The following is a 21013-nucleotide window of genomic DNA, read 5'->3' as shown; positions in this document are numbered from 1 at the left end:
ACTGCATGGCAAACATGCACTGGTAAACATAGCGGAAGTGACATCACTTGTAGGTGGAACGATCGACATCGCTGTAATGTTGGGCAAAGATGATTGTTATGGCATTCTGCATAAAATATGTATGCATAAAATATCAGGTGGCTTGTTTAGGCCCCTTCAAGTGCTTTTTTAGCTTTTGTGTGACTATGAACAAAGTGTTCTTTTAGTCCTATTGTAGTATGTGGATAAGTTCTTCTTTCTAGCTTTCCGTCTTTCCTTCTAGTCCGCAGTTCTGAAATTTGTCCTTGTATTATTGTTTGATTTTGTATAATATCTTGGATGTTATGGCAATTGTAGTCCCCACCCAGCAGATTTACCCATCTATTTTCAGTGTTGGGCAGCAAAGTTGTTGGTAGCCAGCCAGGATTGCTCTCTGCCATTTTGCTCTGCATCCTACAAGCCCCTAAAGCAGTGCCAACGGAACAGCGTTTTGATCTTCTGGTTTTGGTGAGTATAAAACTCTTGCCTTGTCTTCTATGAGCACACGTAGGCATGTTTTTGCCTCTCCTAGTGGCATTCTGAGTCCAAAGTTGGAAAAATTGAATCTTTGGAAAGTGATACCTTATTACTGGAAGCCTCACATTTAGAATCTTTGTTGATTCAAAATGTTAATTTTGCTGTAAAATTGAATATGAAGCATCCAAGCTTCATTTTTAATAAGTGCAGCTGCACAGCTAGTTTGCGTGCAGGAAAACATCTCTGCAGCCTCCTGCGCTCTCTGCCCATTGCAAATACTTTTTTCTTGATCTGTTCCTTAATATGTTGTACAATTCTTGTGTGTGTCAAGACTTGTAACCCCCTCCTGTGTCTCATCACACATTGGCCATTGTCACCAATTAGTATTTACTGTATTGCACCAAAGCCTTATATCAGTCATTTAGTCCCAGGACTTGCACGAATAGAAGCACCTTCCTGACACAGCTACTACAATTGACAATAGTGCAGTTTCAGATGGCCTTAGTCAATGTGAACTAGTGCTTAGCGTTAGCTGAAACTTGTCAAATCTTACACATTGTTGAAGTTCAGTTGTTATTGCAGACCTTGCATGATGTTGCTAGTAGAAGAGTTCCGACAGAAATGTTTAACAATGCATAGAAAACTGCAGGTCAAATTGATCAATTTTTATAGGCACAGTAATGAAAGAGCTAAAAGAACGAACTGTCTTGAAGTGGATCCAGCATTCTTGGGAAGGCCATGACAACCTCGAGGACTGTGCAAGATCAGGACACCTCTTCACCTCATGCAAAAATGAAAACATAGATCCTGTGTATTCTCTTGTGTTTAATGACCACCAGGTGACTGTTAAAATGATATCAGAAGCATTTGGTTTGACAAAGTGGTCTGTGCGCTGTATTTTGACTAAAAATTAGGAAAACAAGAAGGTTTGCACCAAGGTGGTGCCAAAACTGCCAACTCCTGGGCAAAAGTTTTTATGAAAAGAATGTTGCATTGCATCAATATTTCTTTTTGGGCAAGTTGGTTTATGTGTATGTGTCTCCCTTCTTGTGGTCGTCTGTTTGTGTTGTTACCGATATGTTTCAGTGTTGCATTGATTGGAAAACTTCAGACAAACAGCAATGAATTCTTGCAAAGAATCGTCACCAGCTGCAAAACATTGATTTATGAATACATGTAAACTTTGTCATAATGAAATTGAAGGGGGAGCTGAAATTCATTATATTAATTATTGCCCTTTACTGTAGTATTGGAATTGTGGACATACAGTAGCGCCATCTTCTGGTAGCACGGCACACTCCTTATAGTTTGGCTGCCGGCACTCAAACGAAGCACCGTGTGGCCACCGTCCTGGACAGTTCTGTGTTTTCAAAACAAGGGCAGTTGGTAACCACAATACGACTGGTCCTAGGGAAACTTCAAACACGAAACACTATACACATAATGTATTTTCAAAAAATACCATTCACGGCCACTGGGTGCGGTTGTTCCAATGTAGTCCGTCAAGCTGATTTTGTGTGTGAAAGAAACAATCAAATGTATTCATGTTGTAGCATTGTTGTCGCAATGCAGCAGTCATACAAATTCCCAACTCGTGGTTGCATGTGCACGTGTATTTTATCGTGCGGTATTTCCATTTCGCTGCAAGCGGTGTGTGTCTCGTTGTGTGCCTCTGTCATGTTTCTTTTTTTTACTTGGAATGGATTTTGCCAGATTGCCTGTGAAGGATCGCTTGTCAGTGTATTCAAGTGGATTACATGAAGAGGTGGACATTATGTGCATGAAAAACTGAAATGACCACGTAGCTAATTAAGGTGATCCACTAATAAACTGTAAAGTATTCACTTCCTAATATTGCAAATTTGAAATTGAAACGTAGGGAAATCCTATTTGCCTAGTGGAAATCCTGAGGCTGTTGCATCACTTTCAAGGTATTCATCCCCAAAATGCGCTTAATTATGCATTGGCATTACACTTTTAGTTCCCAACTCTTATTAAAGCAAAAGGATAGACAGTTGGGCGAGTTGGTACAGTAACATGGTCTTGGCTTGTAGCGCGAAGTGAACACGGACACAGAAAGGAGCAGACAGGTCAAGCGCTAACTCTCAACTTTTTAGTTGAGAGTGAAATTTAGTTGAGAGTTAGCGCTGGTCCTGTCTGCTCCTTTCTGTGTCCATGTTCACTTCGCGCTACAAGCCAAGACCATCTTATTAAAGCTCTTGTGAACCTGTTAGCAGAAATGCCAATATATTTCGTACCATATTTTGGAGATGCAGATGTCAGTATTGATGCTAGTCAGAGTCTTTAGCAGGCATTACTTCACAACTGCTCAATTTCAATACATATTTCAACATATGACAAAGTGAACAATTAAGAAGACAAGCGAATGTTTTCAATTATAGTAGCTTCCTGTAAATTGCGATGTTCCATGGAAATAATGTCCACCTCTTCAGATAACCCACCTAAACAGGCCGAAAGCGCTTTCAAGGCGTTTTTTATTTAAAGGTATTCGTTATAACTGAAAACATCTAAGAAAAATAAATAAATAAGTCCGTGTATATTGCAAACGAGTCTGAATTTAAGGGGAGACGTGGCAATGAAAACATCTTTTTTTATGGGAATGAATTAAATTTCGCGTGCAGAAGTGATTTGTTATTCTGATCTCGTAACTAAAATCAGTTTTGTGCTATCTATTATCAGAGTGTCTACCAACCGGGAAAATCGGGAGTTTTCAGGGATTTTTAATAGTGTGGAAATACTCGGGGAAAACTCGGGGAACTTGTGCTTCTACCAGGGAAAATTAGCTGTAGTTCTATTGAAAGGGAACGAAAGTAGTGGTAATGCTGGCTCAAGTAACAGAGAGGTATTGTAACGAATCGTCTTTGACGCCGTGTCGTCAGCTTGAGCAGTTGCCAGTGTACAGTCAACAACCGACTTTTCGGACTCCCGATCATTCCGACGTACCCGATAAAGCTTATGTATAAGGACGTCTGAAATTTCGGAAGCAAGAACACCTTGCTGCCCAATTTTCCTGACTTTTTGCCGTGACCGCAGGTACAAAACTGCATTAACGCCGCCACTTCACTGCCTCGAACTGGCACTATTGCACGCAGATCTGCTGGCAGCCGTAGCCACCACTGCAGCAACGCTAGGCCTAGCTGCTTTGATGTTCCCTATTAAGCTTCTTCCCGTTTGGTCCCATGTTTTTTCATGGAAAGAATTCACCGCTGTCAGCAATGGCACTGACTCCGCCTTTATAATCTTTGCGATTGGCTTCGAAGCCCGGAAAGCACAGCGCGTTGCATAATGCCGGTTCCCGAAAGTCAGCTTCGCCTCAATACAGCAATGTTATGCGGTGAAGCATAACAAGCGAGGGAAGAGGCATTTGGCACAGGAAACAGTATGTAATCCTTAATTCTGCTCGCGTGCACCTGCCGTCTCCTGTCACAGTACGAGCACCGATATACCTAAAGTGCACTGGCAGGCCTTCAGAGCTTTTTCACGTGTGCCTGCGGCGAGCTTAGCCCTTAACTCTTTCGGTACCACACCTATTCAAATCGATCACCGATATCGATATGTTGGAGCCATTTCTTATCCACTTAAGGCCATCCATAGTTAGTACAGGCACTGACTGCACTTTCAGAATCAGTTTAAATTTTCGCGCTCTGGCGACGTGATTTCTGATGGAGCTTTTTGCAAAGTAATGTGAGTTTGTTGTAGTGAAAAGAGGCATAGCCATCACCTTCTGCTGCGCTCGAGAAAAAGCATACCTCTCGCGATTACTCTGCACTAGCATCAAAATTTTGTAATCAAATGACTCCCAGCAAGTCAAGGGTTAAATTAGATCGCCGGCTTTGCCGTCCAACAGTGCTGAACGGTGATAATTAACCGAAAATGACATCAGCTGTTTACCAGCAAGCTTTGGTTTGGAGTCCGTGTCGTTTTATTCCACCAAAGTGTATTTCTGAAGGTCCTTCGCATGTCCAACATGTGGACCTGGCTTTTTCAACTAGTTTCCAAGAGCAAGGAGCGCTGCCGGTGTCACTGCGCAGTTGTTGTCCCGCGCGGCTGCGCTCTCACTTCAGTTTAGTGATGAGGACTTGAGTTATGATTCCAAAGATGACAACAAAGCTATGACGGCGATGGTGTTTTGAGTCAGCATGGGACATGTGCAGCTATTCACTGGCGAGTTTCCTTTACGGCCTTGAGCGGCCTCCTTCCTTGTGTGCGCTTATCTTCTGATTTTTAACGACCTGAGAGCTCTGCTGATTATCTTCAGGGTGCATACCTCACTTGGTTATGATGTGCTGCCATCAACAGCAGAGAAATTTCCGTTCATGCCAAGAAGGCTGCCCGTAGCACATCTCGGCCCAGCACTACGGATTAGCGCAAGCCAGTTTACAACGGCGCGGGATTTCTTTCTACTCTTCTTCTCTGCAGAGGTGATAAAGACAATCCGCAAAAATGTAAACAGATATGATTGGATGCATAATCTTGTAATTGCCCAGCTACGCTGAGAGCAATCGGTCTTGGAAGAGGTGCATGACTCTGTATGAACTGGTGAAGTATGTTCCTTGGGCTTCTCATCAGACCATCCTCATAAGATGCCGAAAAGACAGAACTGCGAAATATGTTATGAGGACTGCAAAGTTGAACAAAAACCACACATTTTGTGGGAAAAGTGCCGAGTGCACCTATGCATCAGAAAATCCAGGAACTGCTTCACTGCATGGCATGAGCGGGGAACTAGTCTTCGTTTCTTTTTTGTATGCAAAAAATGGTGTTGTACTGAGCATTTATTTTTTCAGACACTATTCTTGGTTTATTTATCTTTGAAATGTATCTTCTGAATTTCATTTGATATTAATGTTTTTGTAGATATGTTTTTTTTTATTGTAACTATTTAGCTATGCCATACCGACGAGCTAAAACCTTTACCTTTCATAGATTGCCGTGAGCTTGTTTTTGGGCGTACCGATATGGCAGAGGTAATATTTTGTGTGTCACATGACTATATGATGCCTCTCGAATCATGATAGCTTGACTGCGTTAGTTTTTGCCTATGCTCTTTGCACTCAATGGATACTGTACCACTTGTAGCAATGCTGTGGGATATAATATCATTCGACTTTCTATGCACTGCTGATTTCCTAGCTGTCTTCTCATGTTTGTAGTTACCCTTTCTGTTTGCTAACATTATTCCTCTCGCCAACTCGATAGTGTACATCACTTGCCTAAAAGCCAAATGGCAGCAATCATTGGCTGGTACGTTTTCGCCACTTGTATTGCCACCACTGAAGTGAACTATGCTTATTGTTTGCGCTTGTTTTAAGGTCAAGCTACATTTCTAACTATACTTTTATATGCACAGATAATGTAGTAACATGTGAACGATGCTATGCTCACAGTGAGTATGCCACTACCATCTGCAGTTGACTTTATTGGCTATTACTCGGGTATGACAGACATGGCATAGCGAAGGGAAATTCATGAGTTTGCACGGGGAAGGTGTGGCAAAACATTTGATACATCCTTTTAGACACCACATAAATTGTGGGCTTCTTGGCTGTCTCTTGACATTCAAAAGATAAAAATTGCTCCGAGACAAATGCTTCACAGTTGGACTGTTACACCACAGCTTCCAAGTGCTGTTACGTGTCTTTCCTTTGTTGGCATGTATGCTATGTTTTATCTGTGTTATGCTTTATGTTCTAACTCTTGTATAGTCATCTTCATAATTGTTACCTTGTCTTCTGTATCTGGATTTAGTCACTTGGATTACTCATCAACCTGGTGGAGCACTGTGAGGAGAACAGGGAGCGCCTGGCTGATACACAAACAGTGGGTTCGTTCGAGTCCGTCTGTGACCAGATGGAGATGCCGGCGTTCAATGCTCTCATGGATGTGAGTAGGCATTTAAATTGTGCCCAGCATGCTAATGTGTACAGAGCTTCCAGTTCCAAACAAGGTCTTGGTGTACTAATTACTTTAAATGACCTCAGACCACTTGTTACATTTTTAAAACACATTTAAAGTAAACACATGTAAACACATGTATTGTGTACAAAAACTATAATGGTAACCTTTGTCAAATATTACAGTACTGTGTGCTCCAGGAAAGCCTCAATCTTAAGAAGTAATCGTCTTGGGACCTTTCAATCCTTTTCTTCATGTGTGGTAACACCAGCAAGATCAGGCCTAAAACATCATGATGGCAGGAGTTTTTGATTGGACAATTCACAAACGGTGTTAGTTCTGCTACGTCTGCCAGTTGCTCTTTGCCATGCAGTCATGCATGCACTGTTTCCTTGTTGTCATAGTGCCATGGTGCTATGTTGGCACGATGTGTTGCCATACAAGTACACTACACTGGCACGGCACTGATGCCAATGAGATACTAATTCCATCAATCAACTGACACATAAACAGACAGTCACTGAAAGACTAGTTTGTCACTTAGCCACTAATGGCACCTATGCAAACAATAACTGCAACTTGCTGTTGATGTTTGTGGTGCAAACAGTTAGGGAAGAAAGAAGAAACAGACAGGAAGGGCACCAATTTTCAACCAATTTTATTTCAGGAAGATGTGCGCATTCTTTGAATGCTTAGATGGTGCAGATCTAGAAAGAGTAATAAAAAATAAATGTACATTACCTGAGACACTATTGCACAGCCATATCAAGCAACTGAAACTCCCTTTTGTAAAGTTATGCTGAAGGTATACTGACACATAAGGCACCCTTCTTCTTAATATAATATGCTTCCATTAGCTCTCGTGCCATCATATCACAGCTTCTTTCGAGAATGCACTTCCTTCGTCAAACTTTTGTACCTCAAGCATCTACAGCTGTGCACCAACTAGCCCAACATTGTACTTTGCTAAACCACAAATCGCCTTATTGTGAACGGCTTTTGTGTTAGCAAAGCCGATAAAACTAGCCTTCCTGTTGTCGTGTGACCAATGATTGGCTGTTGAGCAAAAACATTGCACTGACATGACTGCCTTTGTCTATGTGTATTTATAATGCACGAACTTCAGCACCGTTCAACTGCCCACATCAAGTGTGAGCTGATGTTGGTTTTGTTCATGTAACGAAATACTCATGGAATGAAATGCATCAGTCTGAGGCTAACAATATACATACACACAGTAAACCCTCCTTATAACGAAGGGAACGAGATGGCGAAAAAATTTTAGATAAGTGCTAATTTAACTAAAGTGACTTGCATCATAAGAGCTAAAAAAGTAGTGCTGAAAAGCACACACTGTGGAAGTCTAATACTGGTGTCATGCGGCGCATTTTTGATTGTGATCGAGCCAGATTGGGATCGAATTTCTTGATCGCAATTGGCTCCTTTGCGCAAGCTGCGGGAGGGAGCCAACAGAGTCTTGGTTTGTGTGACTTTGGGCATGCTGGGTACACAAGGTGGCGCCGAGTAACATTTAGTTGTCTGTTCCGTTGCACGCTATTTCCACAGCGCCGTGGTGCCATGGTGGCGCTGCCACTTGCCGCTTATAACGCACGTGTGCAACACGTGAATAAGCCCTCGAAATAAAACTAAAGGTAGAGGCATTCTTTTATCTTGCCGCCCGAGCCAACGAGTGAGGGCAGATGAGGAGGTGCGGGCCTTATTCGTGTCACCCTGTTGGTGGAGTGGAGTTGAAGTGAATTAGAAGAGGGTAGTGGGCTCACTCGTTGGCCGGCGCCATTCATTGTGATGACGCTGGCTACGTCGCCATATTGTGCATCGGCGCGCCTCTGCAACCGCCGCCTTCAATGCTTCTCCGCAGTTTGCAACCAGCATATTGCTAGAAGTGATTCCAGGCTTGTCTTTTATCTTGCTGGCTGTACTGTGCAAAAGTGTGGGATGAAAATGAATTGCCAAGTTTGTACAAGCCTGCTAACGATGTCACCGCAAGGATATTTTCAGCTTGCTTGCTTAACAACGTTTCGTGACAAAGAGGGACTGTTGTACCCTTCTAGTCATCTGTACAGTTTTGTGACGAAACTGGGCAATATGTGGGCAATATGGGCAATAACTGAGCTGTATTGGAACAGCATTTTGGATTTACTGGGAGTTGTGAAAGAAAGGTTTTCATAAGTTGGGCATACACATCATGCCTCTGTTTTGTCAGCAAACATAATCAGCTTTTATGTAGTTTTGCATTTCTTTCTTTTTTTCTTTTTCTTTTTTTTTTGGTCAAAGGCATTAATTCTGACAGATCAGAGAAGTGGGAAAAGGCAAACATTTAAAGTTGAGCCACTGCTTGTGAAGCAGAAGTATCAAGTGATGAAGTGTGAGAATGGCTGTATCAAATAAATGTTCATTATTTGTGCTCAGGACTTGAGAGAGTCGCCTCCTACTTAGCTGTCCATTTTCATAGTGCATGTATTATAGCCTTGTGTAGAAATAGATAGTTCACAGTGCCAAGGTTTAGAAGAACTACTGCAAGGATATCCAGCTGGAAGCTTTTAAGCTGTGGCTTACATGACATCAATAGCTCGTGGTAAACTTTTCAAAGTATCAGAAGCTTGATGTGGGTGAGTTGGTTATGCATACTTGATGAAATGAGCGCTGCGAAGACGCGGACGAAAGAACACATGTACGACAGACAAGGCGCTACTTCCAACTAAATGTTTTTTGAAGAAACAGAACTTTAAATAGATGCTACCAAGAATGGCCCAACGTGACATCACAACCTCCCTATCTCTTCAGAAAAGCTATCTCTTTTTCAGTAAGCGTCACTGAAGGGCAACTAATGCACGTGCCCTCGGCCTTAGCAATGTAAAAGGCTTCCAATATCTCCCGTTCTAGTCTATCTCTAGACCATGCCAGAAACCTGGTGTCGCGAAGATACGGATGGCAATTGTGGCGTTTACAGTGTTCCGCCAGATGGCCCCCCGCATTGTTATTTACGGCCCAATTGTGCTCACGCGCCCTTTCATTAAAACACCGTCCGGTTTGCCCGATATAAACCTGTTGGCAACTTAGGGGTATTTCGTATACGACATTACTTTTGCAAGCAGTGTACGGTGCAGCATGTTTCTTAGAGCATGGTTCGGGTTTTGCTTTTGTCATCATAGGGCATATCTTGGCCAGCTTACATGGTGCACTGAAGAGAAGATTGATGCTGTGCCTTTGTGCAACCTTCTTGAGGTTGTGGGATACCCTGTGCCAATAGGGAATCACGTGTGATCTCTTCTTATCAAATGGCTTTTTTGTGTTAGTACCCCCTCTTGCCTGTTTGATCTTTTGAAGCTTGTCGCAAACGCTAGAGATTAGTAGTGAAGTAGTACTGAGCCCTGACTATGCGCACACCCCTTGACAGTTCGCTCTAAGTGGGCAGCTGATTGGTGTGCTTTGAGTAATTCGGTTAAAAATGTATGTGTTTGGGTCGGGAATGGGAGAGATTTCGAGTAAAGTGGCTTCGTTATAACAAGGGTTTATTGTACTTTCATTTTCACAATCTCCACTTAAAGTGCAATTAGCACAATCTTTGCTCTTATACTTTAATCAGAGTCCATTCCACCTTTAGGAACTATATGTATGCATCAGCATTATATTGTACTACCTGGTAATTAAGCAAGAGGTGTTCTACTTTACAGTGTCCCTATCATGATTCATTTCATGAGTATATTACCTGCTACTGGTGCATTTCGGATGAAGTAGAGCACTTATGACAAAGAAAAGTGCTTTTAGAATTCAGTTGAGACCATGAATTAAAGTTGAGCATTCATTGTGTCGTAGGGTGTCTGTCTAAGAAGTGGTAAATGCTGACACAGTGAACTGTCAGTATCAGTATATGCTTGTGCTGCCCGTGTGGCGCTGCGAGAATTAAGAAAACGGCGGTCAGCAGCACCCTCCATGCCTTGTTTCTTTTATTTCGTGTACAGTTGAATTCCCACTACAATGAAATTGATGGCGCTTTCCAAAAAGTTTTGTCACTGCGGAGCTTAATAGACGTGAAATTTACAAGCAAACACGAAACATGGTTTAGCAGCACAGGAAGGAAGTTTTAATTGCAAAAGTGTGAGTTTGGCTTCCTTGCACTTGTTGGCGAGCAGTAATGTGACACGACTTTCGCATTCAGTCAGATGAGCCATTACGATAATGTTGCATGCATTTCTGATAAAACTCCAGATTGTATTGGATTGATATGCTGCTGGAATGAGGGCATGCTCTGTGGCACTGCCATCACAATCCGATGAAGGAAAATAATCTTATACATGTGTCATGTTTTTGTTATTGCTCATTTCTTCATGAACACTGACGTGGGAGTTGGCCTTGACAGTCATGAGGGTGCTGACGCAGCAGTGGCATGCTTTTGCATCCCATTTAACTCAAAGTGACAACTTTTTAAAGTGAAGAGCTTTCCTTAGCTCTTTCAGCTGTTTTCGTGGTAGCTCGGTGGTTAGTACAACGATGGTCAGACTTGGGTGAGGTAAGGCGAGGAAGCACACCCTTGCTTGAAACATGTGCTTGGTCAACCGAGTTGCAAGGGGTAGGGGGTAATCGCGTGTTACATATCACATAACTGATTGGTGGGGAAGGGTGGGAAGAAGGGGGGTCGGTGCACTGTAGCTCCCTTGCTCATTCGCTGCAGAAAGGTGAGAAAAAGGGTGCGGGCTTTCGGGAAAGCTAGTGGCAGGGAAGAACCAGAGGGAGGAGGCGGGATGGCTGTCGATCAATTGTTCGCTCGTTCGTCACACATCTCACTGGCCACTTGGGAATGGCCAGCCTATCGTAGACAATGCGTCACATGAGAATCCATAGCGGATTCTTGCCCACAAAGTATACATGGCAGATGCAGGCAAGCGTTCCGTCGAACGTGACGGTGTTGATGCCAACACATCAAGGAGAGCAAGAAATTGATGCGTTTACTCTCCATGACTGCCTCGAAGGAACTCCAGGGAGGCGAGGCAAAGGACATGGGCTCTTGGAGATTGTGGGGATTGGGGCAAGGAGTTGGGGGGACTTGTTCGTTCATTTGGGCTATTTGCTTACATTTACAATCTTTCTCAATGGTTTCTGCATAATTTTTTAAGTGTAAATGTCTCCAGAACACCAGAAAGATGTGATGCAGCTTTGTTGCCACCAGCTTAACAATAGTGTATCTTGTGAATGAGCTTTCGTAACGAAAGGTATGCATTATCACCAATTACATGAAAACTTGTTTGGTCACCATCTTGTGGTGGCAATGGTGATGACTCTCTCTCATGATAGGCTATTGCTAATGATACCTTTAGGAACTTTCAATGACAGTGGATGCTTGCATGTTGCTCAGTTGTCAACACTCACAGAAGTAACTTTCAAGTATTATGTTTTCACCTTGGGAGTTGGTGGTGATGTGGCTTGCTTCATGAAAGATTTGTTGAAACAAAAATCGGACCCTTCACAGACTTTGTTGTGGCAGTATTCTAGATGCATTGCATTCTGTAGTATACTGAAAGGGAAGAAAGGAAACTTCACTGTGCTGGAAATTTTGTTGAAAAAGTATTCATTGTGCAGGGATTTGACTGTATACAAAAAGCAGAGCTTCTGCTAATGAGTGAGTGCATGGATCCCTGATACGTCTGTCTGTCTGATCTACGCTGCAAATTTCAAATAATTTTGTGCATAGGAGGTGTGCATTCACTCTACATCATGAAAGCAGGAAAAGTTTGTGCTGATAATGTAAGGGGCACACAAGAAGCCATAGGCGCAATTGCCTTTGCCACTTTCAGGTGCAGCTCAAGTTGCATATCAAGCTGCAGCAAACTTATGCGATGCATATTCATTCACTTTACGCGCAGAATCTCAGAACTGTAGTCCCTGAACACTGATTTAATCAACTAACCAAGCTTATGAGAGTATGAAATCAGCTGTTAGCGTTTGCGCTGTGACTGGCAGTCTGATCACCTGTTGTATGTGTTGACACTTGCTGCTGTTAGACAGATGGCCGTAATCATGTTTCTGTGGCAAATGCAGAATTCCTGGCTGTGACAATCGATAATTCGCATGGTTCAGTTGCTGTAGGCTGTGCAATTACATGTGGAAAGATTGCATATAGCAAAAATAAACGAATAATGCAATAGCACTAGGTAAAGGTTTTATCTACTACCATTGCTGCTGTTGGTTCCACGTCAGCTGGTTTTGTTTGGCTTGTCATCATGGCAACCTGTATTGCGGACAGCACGTGTCGTGCTTTGAGCTTTTGCTTAATTGATTGTGCTGTTGCACCCACATTTTTCACCTGCCATGCATTTGCATTATCGCATACTAAAGGCGTGCAGTAGGCTTCCAACGCCATTACGCTTCGCGCCCTATCAAACAGATAGGTCACCATGCTTATCGCGATAGTGTTGGCGGTGATAGCTGTGAATGCGGTGTGCGACGACCCGAGAAGGGATGTGCTGGTACTGGAAAAGAAAACTGAGTGTGTGCTGTCATTTTCATGTCGGATGGGTGGGTGAGTATTGTGGGGAAGCTGCTGCGGCAGGCGATGCTTCTCGATAGCGCACGCCTCGTGCCTTTGCTTGTTTACATGAGATCTAGCAGCCGGAAAACGTATCATACAATTGCAGTTTAACAATGTACTGAATGTTGGTGCTGAAAGATCCTGTTTTCCGGGAACATACAAACAGACGAAAAACAAGCGTAGCTGTATTGGGCAATTTCTTGCGTTCTTGATCACAAGCGTTGGCACCGGGAAATCGTATGTAATGGGATCATATCAATGAGGTTTCACTGTACTATCATTTTCGCGAGATTTCGTGCGAGTCGGCACCGGATGCGTCAGTGTATACCGTCATCTTCATTTCTGGCACTGTGCAAAGCTCTCTATCTGCCCACAGTGCCAGGAAGGCTGTCAGCTGCGTACTTCTACACATTCGATGCAGTGTCATGTAAAATCTTGCAGAAACACTCAAGTGATCGCTCAAGAATACCACCCCTGTGCGCTTGGTATCAGTGGGCAATGAAGCGCAAATGACAACGACGACGCGCCACTTTCATTATGAAAGCTGATTTTTTTAAAAATCCTTTCTGTGAAAGTAAATTCTGCACATCTTGTTTTTTCTGATTGCAAACATGGGGGAATGCTACACACACAGAGAGAGAGAGAAAGAGAGTAGAACCCCGTTGATACAAAGTAAGCAGCTGCCACTTCAATTGGGGCTGCCATGTCATGTGATTGGCATACTATTTCATTATCTTTAGGTTTGGGCTAAATACAGACCCATAGACCTGCTTGCATATTGCGCTTGAGCACTGACAAAATACTATTTCATGGAGTGCGTAAAGTGGTTACCATTTCTTAATTTGACTTTTGCTGTATTTCCGTAGTTGGCCATACGCAGGTTTTGTAGCTGTTTTGTCATTATGGTTTGCTCCCACGTGAACACTTGTTTCTTGGGCACACAGCTGTTCACCGATAAGGTTGAGGCGGCCCACCAGTCTGAGGAGCAAGCCAACGAGTTGCTGAGTACTCAGGAGAAAAAGATGAAAGCTTCCCTGGAACCTCAAAAAGGGGAGCCACTGCCTGCCAGCCAACAATCTGCGCCTTCTCAGGCTGATGACCTTGAGGAGACCCTTATGAAAGGTAAGGGCACAGTGGTCCTGCTCCACTTTGCATACTTTACTCGACGCAACCTCCTCTATGCTGATTGCTTAAAGAAGTAGGACTACTTATTCAGAATGCAGGGTTCATACATCTCCTTGAAGTCCTCGAAAACCCTAGAATTTAGAAAAAGAAATTCAAGGGCTTTAAAGCTCCTTGAAAAAAAAATGGCTGTGGCTTAGGTAAGGTTAAGCCCAGGATGCGAAGCATACTAGCCTTTATTTTAGTTGTTGAACCACTGTTTAGCCTGGTGAACTGCTGTTGCTTGGCTATATTTGGTTCGGCTAGACGAAGAAACAACTCATGCATTACTTCTTCGCCTTCAAGAGTGGAACGCGACAGCGTTCCCGTCGACCCGCCAAGGGGTGTAAGACAATGGGCTACAGGGCAGCGACTACGCGCCCCGCATTGGACGCGGTGAGCGTCGAGCAAAGCAGCGTTCGGCGCGGCAACGAAATGTGCGCCTGAGCAAGAGACGCACGCCTTAGAAACAGCGCGTTTCTAAGGCAACACCGCATTCACTAGAGGCGCTTTTGTACCGCTTTGAAGCGTTGTACTCGTGGCTCAGTGGTAGCGTCTCCGTCCCACACTCCGGAGACCCTGGTTCGATTCCCACCCAGCCCGTCTTGCAAGAGTTGAGCCAAAGCCACTTCTCCTCTGTCGTGACGTCACGGTGTCACGTGATTTCATGGTCACCGCCGCGCCTGAGGAGCTGGGTTGAGCCCTCGTAATATGCTTCGCATAATAATGTGTTCCTTGAGTTCCTTAAAAACTAGGGTTGGGGGTAACTCTTGAACCTTCAAAGTACCAAAATTCGTATAGACGCTATGTCATGAAACTCCAATGGGGGAAAATCCAGACATTTTGTTTTGAGAGTGTCACTAAACGATTGCAATTGGCATGTGCACAGCCACCGACGACAGGTTTGTTTAAGTCGCAGTTACCATCGTGGAACTAGTCAGATCCAAGCCAGGCCATGCCACTATTGTTTTGCTTGTCTACACCACAGAGATTGTGGCTCCATTTTCAAGCCTCAGGCTCTAGAAGTGCCTGGTGGAAAGTAAGTTTCAGCCGTTTGACTTTAACACGGCAAGTATCCTTGGCTGAAGTCACATTGTACTAACCATCACGCCAGAATGCAATTGACATGATTACGATAGGAATGTCAACTTAGAGAAGCGACCGGAAGAGCTCGAGGCATGCATTAGCAGCTGCTGCACAGCTGCAAAAAATTAGACATCCTTGAAATCCTTGAATTGTCCTTCAATTTTCAGTCAAATGTTCTGCACAGACCCTTAAAATGTCAAAATTGACTTGTTCATAGTGTTCATAGATTTCTGTGTTTTCATGGTAAACTTCACAATAAAACCATATTCATTACTTTGTTATAACGGTTGTTCACTGTCAATGCTAACATTGAGAGTGAGTGAGTAACATTAACATTGAGCCTGCCAGAAAAAAGGGGTAGGGTAGGATAGGTAGGGGAGTTGCAACACAGCGAACAGAAGCCAATAAAGGGCCCACGCTGAACTGACCAAGAACCCCAAAAGTTTGTTTTCTGCTGTGCCTTTTTTAGTGAGATGGCTGCTCTCACACAGCTATCAATGCTAAGCCATCTTTGCCAGCAGAGTGCTGCAAGCCTTTGATTTCATGGTACTTACTGATCAGTGATTTTGTACAGCACTTGTCACTATACATACATAAACCAGCAACACTTCACCATTGTCTTCATAAATTTCTATGTTGAGTGATCACTGAGAACTCAAAAGCAGTGATTGGATTTTGTAATAACCACTATTTTTTAAGCTTATCTTTTTCGCCACTGTGGTCGATCTTTGCAATAACAGTAGTGAAGCTAAACATTTCGACAGAATTGCCTGTCTGGTTGGGAAATTGATTAGAACTTGAGACTGACTCCAACCAAATAACTGAATTTTATTAGCCCGACGTTTCGGAGCCCATTCGGCTCCTTCGGGGGGTGGCGGCACACCGCCACCCCCCGAAGAACAACCCCCTGAAGAAGGAGCCGAATGGGCTCCGAAACGTCGGGCTAATAAAATTCAGTTATTTGGTTGGAGTCAGTCTCAAGTTCCAATAACAGTTGTGTAACTGCGTCTGAGCCAATGACAAAAGGCAAAAAAGAATGGAAAATAGATTGGTTTAAGATAGTGTTCCATGACATAGAAAATCTCTTGGCTCCACATGTGCAGGACTTTGTTCTGAATGGGGTTAGGCAGTGTAGCATGGACCAGAGTATCCCCCCCTCAACATACCTAAACCCGCCATGGTTGCTCAGTGGCTATGGTGTTGGGCTGCTGAGCACAAGGTCGCGGGATGGAATCCCGGCCACGGCGACCGCATTTCGATGGGGGCAAAATGCGAAAACACCCGTGTACTTAGATTTAGGTGCACATGAAAGAAACCCAGTTGGTCGAAATTTCCAGAGCCCTCCACTACGGCGTGCCTCATAATCAGAAAGTGGTTTTGGCACGTTAAACCGCATAATTTTTTTTTTCCCACATACCTGAAGCCACACACTGTGCTGATTGTTTTATTCTGGCAAAATACACTCCACGCCCATTACAATGGATCAGCATACTTTCGAATATATAACAGAACATTAATCTCACTTAGTTTAGTTTCAGTGCAATACTAAATTCCACTTTTAACAGACCTGACTGTAACGGACTATCTTGTACAGTTAAAACTCTATATAACAAAGTATTTAACTTTTCATAACCTCTTGTCCTTAAATACCATGTATTTAGAACCTCAATATAACGAAGTGTGTTTATATGCCATTTCAATATGACGAAATTTCGCTTCCGCAGCATAGGAATGCGGATACAATGCAAAAACTTTTCGGGGACGCAGATGGTCAAATGATTGAATTACAAACGGCTGCTTCCAAACACACCTCTCAGATCGCACGCTGAGGAACAAGAGCCACCTCTGAGGTTGAGCCATAGCATGTTCCATATAAAGTCCAAGTGCGATAAGATTTTATCGCACCCCCTGCACTGTATGCTTTAGATGCAAGTGAGTGTGTGAGGGTGATACAGTACAGGAAAGATGGTGGATTCACGAGTGATGCCTTGCCACGTGAGTACAGGGAAAGAGGGAGGGGAGCGAGCTCGAGGTAACATCAAGCGCCCTGCGATGGGGGTGGAGCGGTAAGTTGGCGCACCTCTGGATATCGGATATCTGGGGCACGTCTAGGCCTTGGCTGCACATGGCTGTAAGGGCAACTCAACGCATACTCAGCGCATGTCGTCCGAGTGCTGGCGACGGTATCCGCCACGGGGTAGGAGTGCACGCAAAAGCTTAGCTGCCTTCGCTTAATTTGTACCGAGAAGATATCTTTGTCTTACCTGGCATGAAATCGTATCATTCGTCGCCAACTTCCAAATTTATTAAAGTGTATTGTTTTCCTTATCAAATTTGCTTTTTCTGTTTGTCTGATAATTCAGAAAATTCTGCGGCCCCTTTCCATGTAAGAAAAACGATCGGCAACTGTACTTATTTGCATAAAAGATCGACTTTCTATAGAATAAAATTTCGATATAATGAAGCAAATTGCCAATTTTGCTGACTTCGTTATATCGAGGTTTAACTGTACAGCGGACAAATTTGGAAGGAAATTTTGTCTAGATGGTGTAAATATAACATACTTTGCTGCTATGATGCGTGCATGTGGCAGTGCGCTGCATGCAACTATATTTTCAGCCACTTGTGAAATGTGCAAAAATGCACTTTTTCTTAAGGAACAAAAATGCTAGCTGCAAGGTTCCCACATGGCGTGCCTCGAAATGCCAAACAGTTGTCAGATTGACACGCGCCGCTCGTTGCCGCCTACAACTCGTCTGCTCAGTGCCAAGAAAAACCCAGTGTGACGCTATGCCTAACCAGCTTAGCTTCAAAACTGTAACATACAGTGCTTCAAAAGCAACTGCGAACGATCGCAAGCTGCATCATAGTGATAATTTTTTATTTCTTATCACTTCAATTTGTACAAAAAAATATAGGGTGCTATTCACGGCATCCAGAAGCGCGTGAGGCAGTTAAGTCGTCTTGTCTACAATGCAGCGGCAGTGAGACGTTGGCTCCTAGTTGAACTTGCTTCTTACTGCAGCTCTCGTTCATACTACTGGTTTGACAGTGGTCATAGCTTGCCGCGAAACATGCCCGTTACATCTCAACACCACAAAGGCGTTTGCTACGAGGCAAACACGTATCCATCCACCACCGCCTATCCAGATGTCAACGCAGCGCGGGCACCAACTGTTGATGGTTCCAAAAAAGGCAATAATCCCCATCACTACCTGACAGCCTGAACAAATGAGGAGGGGGGCCACCATCAAATGCTACCGAACAACGACGGCAACCTTGGATTCGCAGTTTGCTATCCTGCAGCATGTGCCATACCATCGGACTCCGGAGGTGGGATTACTGCTTGTGTTCTGAGCATGGGCGTGGTATCGAACGGATTCGACAAGTGTGAATTGCTGCTGGACAGTCTTCAGATTACCTAGTTGACTCGCCTAAGGAAGGCGATGGTATGAAAAGCAGAGACTTTTGGTGCAGTAGGGCAGAGGGTCCTGATGTGAACTCGTACGTTTAACTTGCTCCTGCATGGAGTGGGCTTCTGCAACTGGAGCCATCAAGTACCGTCAAGCGCATTAGATATGCTGCACTTTTTAAAGGCACGCACGATCAAAGTACCTGGGATGTCATCCCACGCTGCAGCTACCCAGCCCGCCAGCTGTGATAGCGATGCACGTTTGATGCGGCCTGTTGCCGTTAGCATGTGGTCTCTGTCAGTCAACCAGTCCGTGTAATATTTCTGCAGACGATCCTTGAAAGGTTTGTTGATGCAGACATCAAATGGCTGCAACTGGCCCGGCATGCCGCCCGGTATGACAGCGAGGTCCATGTTCGCTTGGGCGAGCGCAGCCTTCACATTGTCGGTCAAGTGCCCACGGTAAGAGTGGATGACAAGGAGTGAGTTCTTTGTCAAAGGGGCTCCTGGACGTTGTCGCCACATAATCTTAACCCATTCTTCCATCATCGCACCTATCATCCACCTGTTCTCATTTGCCCGCACACTGACATTTCTTGGGAAAGTTTCTCAAGCAGGCAGTGTCTTCCTTTTAAATATCATATAAGGAGGGAGTTTATGTCCATCAACTGTGTAGCACAGCATCACAGTTGCGCGCTGCTTCTCGTAGCTCGGTGAGCGTACCTTCACCTCCTTGGCACCGTTTTCATTCACGGTGTACGCCACTGGTGTATCAAAATACACGGCCGTCTGGCCGGCGTTGCCGATTTGCCCAAGGTTGTAGCCTGCCGCTTCTCTCTTTCGCAGCACGTAGCACTGAAAAGCTATCAGCTTTTCTTTGAAATCGCTTGGCAGCTTCTGGGTGATTGAAGTGTGACGTCGGAGGCTGAAGCCGAAGCGCTTTATGAATTTCTGAAGCCAGCCCCGGCTGGCTTTGAAATCCTTAGTGTTAGGCCTTGCTCCCTCGAAAGTTCCCTAGCTTTCGCTTGGAGCACTTCTGTTGTCACTGGAAGGGCAGCTGCTCTCTGCATCCGAACAAAGTCGGCCAAAACTGTCTCCACTTCGTGGTGACGGCCTTGCTTTAGTCTGCTAAATGCCATCCTCGTTGTGGTGCACGCAAAAAGTTGCTGTCGTCGTCCCCTCCAATGACGGACGTTTTTCTTGTCGACGCCGAAGTTCTGCCCGGCTTGAAGATCCGACGATGCCTGTGCGGCTATCACAACTTTTCGCTTGAAAGCATCACTGTAGTGGTATCTCCTGCTTGGTGCCATCGCGATAACACTACGCCGCACACCGATACGGCTGACACGACACAGGTCAAAATGGTGACCACGCGTGTGTACAGTTGGCTACTGGCACGGCTAGTAGTGGCTGCAATACTGACTTTTCTAGATGGCGCTAGCTATACACCATATTTAGCAGTTTCAATGAAAAACGCGAGTTTTTTAAAAATCCTCGAATCTAAGCTACCCCTAAAGTTTGGAATATGATTATTTGAAAAAAAAAACTATCCACCTAGATTCGAATAAATACGGTAGCAGACCTTTCTCGCTGGATTACTATGGTTCGTTGTGAAGGAATTCTGATTAAGGCACAGCATATTGAGTGCCCAGAGAACAGAAGAATAAGGGTGTTGGTGGCATTTGTAGTGACTTCAGGGTTTGTACACCTCCTTGAAATCCTTGAAAACTGGTGTTGGAGGTAACATCTGCATAGCAAAACATTCAAAGTCACAACCTCTCTATCAGCGCTACACCATGGACACCATTGAGAAACCATCGTATATATTCTGTTATGACAGTTTCACTATGTGATTGCATTGTAGCTGTAGTGTGGCATGTACACAGCTAGTGACGACCAGCTTGTAGTTCAAGGAGGTAGGGCTGCATCGTCATTGCAATCACGGAGTCTGATAAAGCCAGACTAAGCCATAGTGGCTGCAATTTGGAGCCTTGGGCTCTAGGAATTCCTCTATGAAAGTGTTTAAGTTTCAGCCATTTGGCTTCAACTGAATGCGACAAGTACTATCATCACTAGGTGAAGCTGGACATTGCTTCACTTTATCATGTGATGTGTGTGATATGCCAGAAGGCACTTTATATCTCTAAATGGGCATGTTGGCTTTGAAAGGCCACCTTAACAAGTTCAAGCACATGTCCAACTCAAGGGCTGCTTACCTGCGACTTCCTGTTTAGATTTCAATATTCATTACTTTATGTGTATAAAGTTTGTTTCCCCTTCCTTGAATTTTGGTCTTCAGCATCCTTGAATTGACTGTGAATTTGAGCTAAATAAGCTCATCACCAGTGAGTGCAGGCATGGCTGCCAACTTGCAGCAGGTGGTTTACTTGCACAAA

At 44.1% G+C, this 21013-nt stretch overlaps 1 protein-coding gene across 1 annotated transcript in view; it reads left to right on the top strand.

Annotated features, from left to right (window-relative positions):
- The window catches only part of wapl (wings apart-like), a 120939-nt gene that overhangs the window by 81543 nt on the left and 18383 nt on the right, over nucleotides 1-21013 (top strand). Inside the window, exons 13-15 of the mRNA XM_065451112.1 lie at nucleotides 371-486; nucleotides 6265-6399; nucleotides 13903-14080. Of these exons, the coding sequence (XP_065307184.1) occupies nucleotides 371-486; nucleotides 6265-6399; nucleotides 13903-14080 (429 nt within the window). The remainder of the gene's footprint in view (nucleotides 1-370; nucleotides 487-6264; nucleotides 6400-13902; nucleotides 14081-21013) is intronic.

Source organism: Dermacentor albipictus, chromosome 1 (genome assembly GCF_038994185.2).
Source record: "Dermacentor albipictus isolate Rhodes 1998 colony chromosome 1, USDA_Dalb.pri_finalv2, whole genome shotgun sequence".
In the NCBI taxonomy this organism is placed as follows: Eukaryota; Metazoa; Arthropoda; class Arachnida; order Ixodida; family Ixodidae; genus Dermacentor; species Dermacentor albipictus.
Note: the sequence above shows the minus strand (reverse complement) of the source record. Positions and strands in the feature narration are given on the sequence as shown.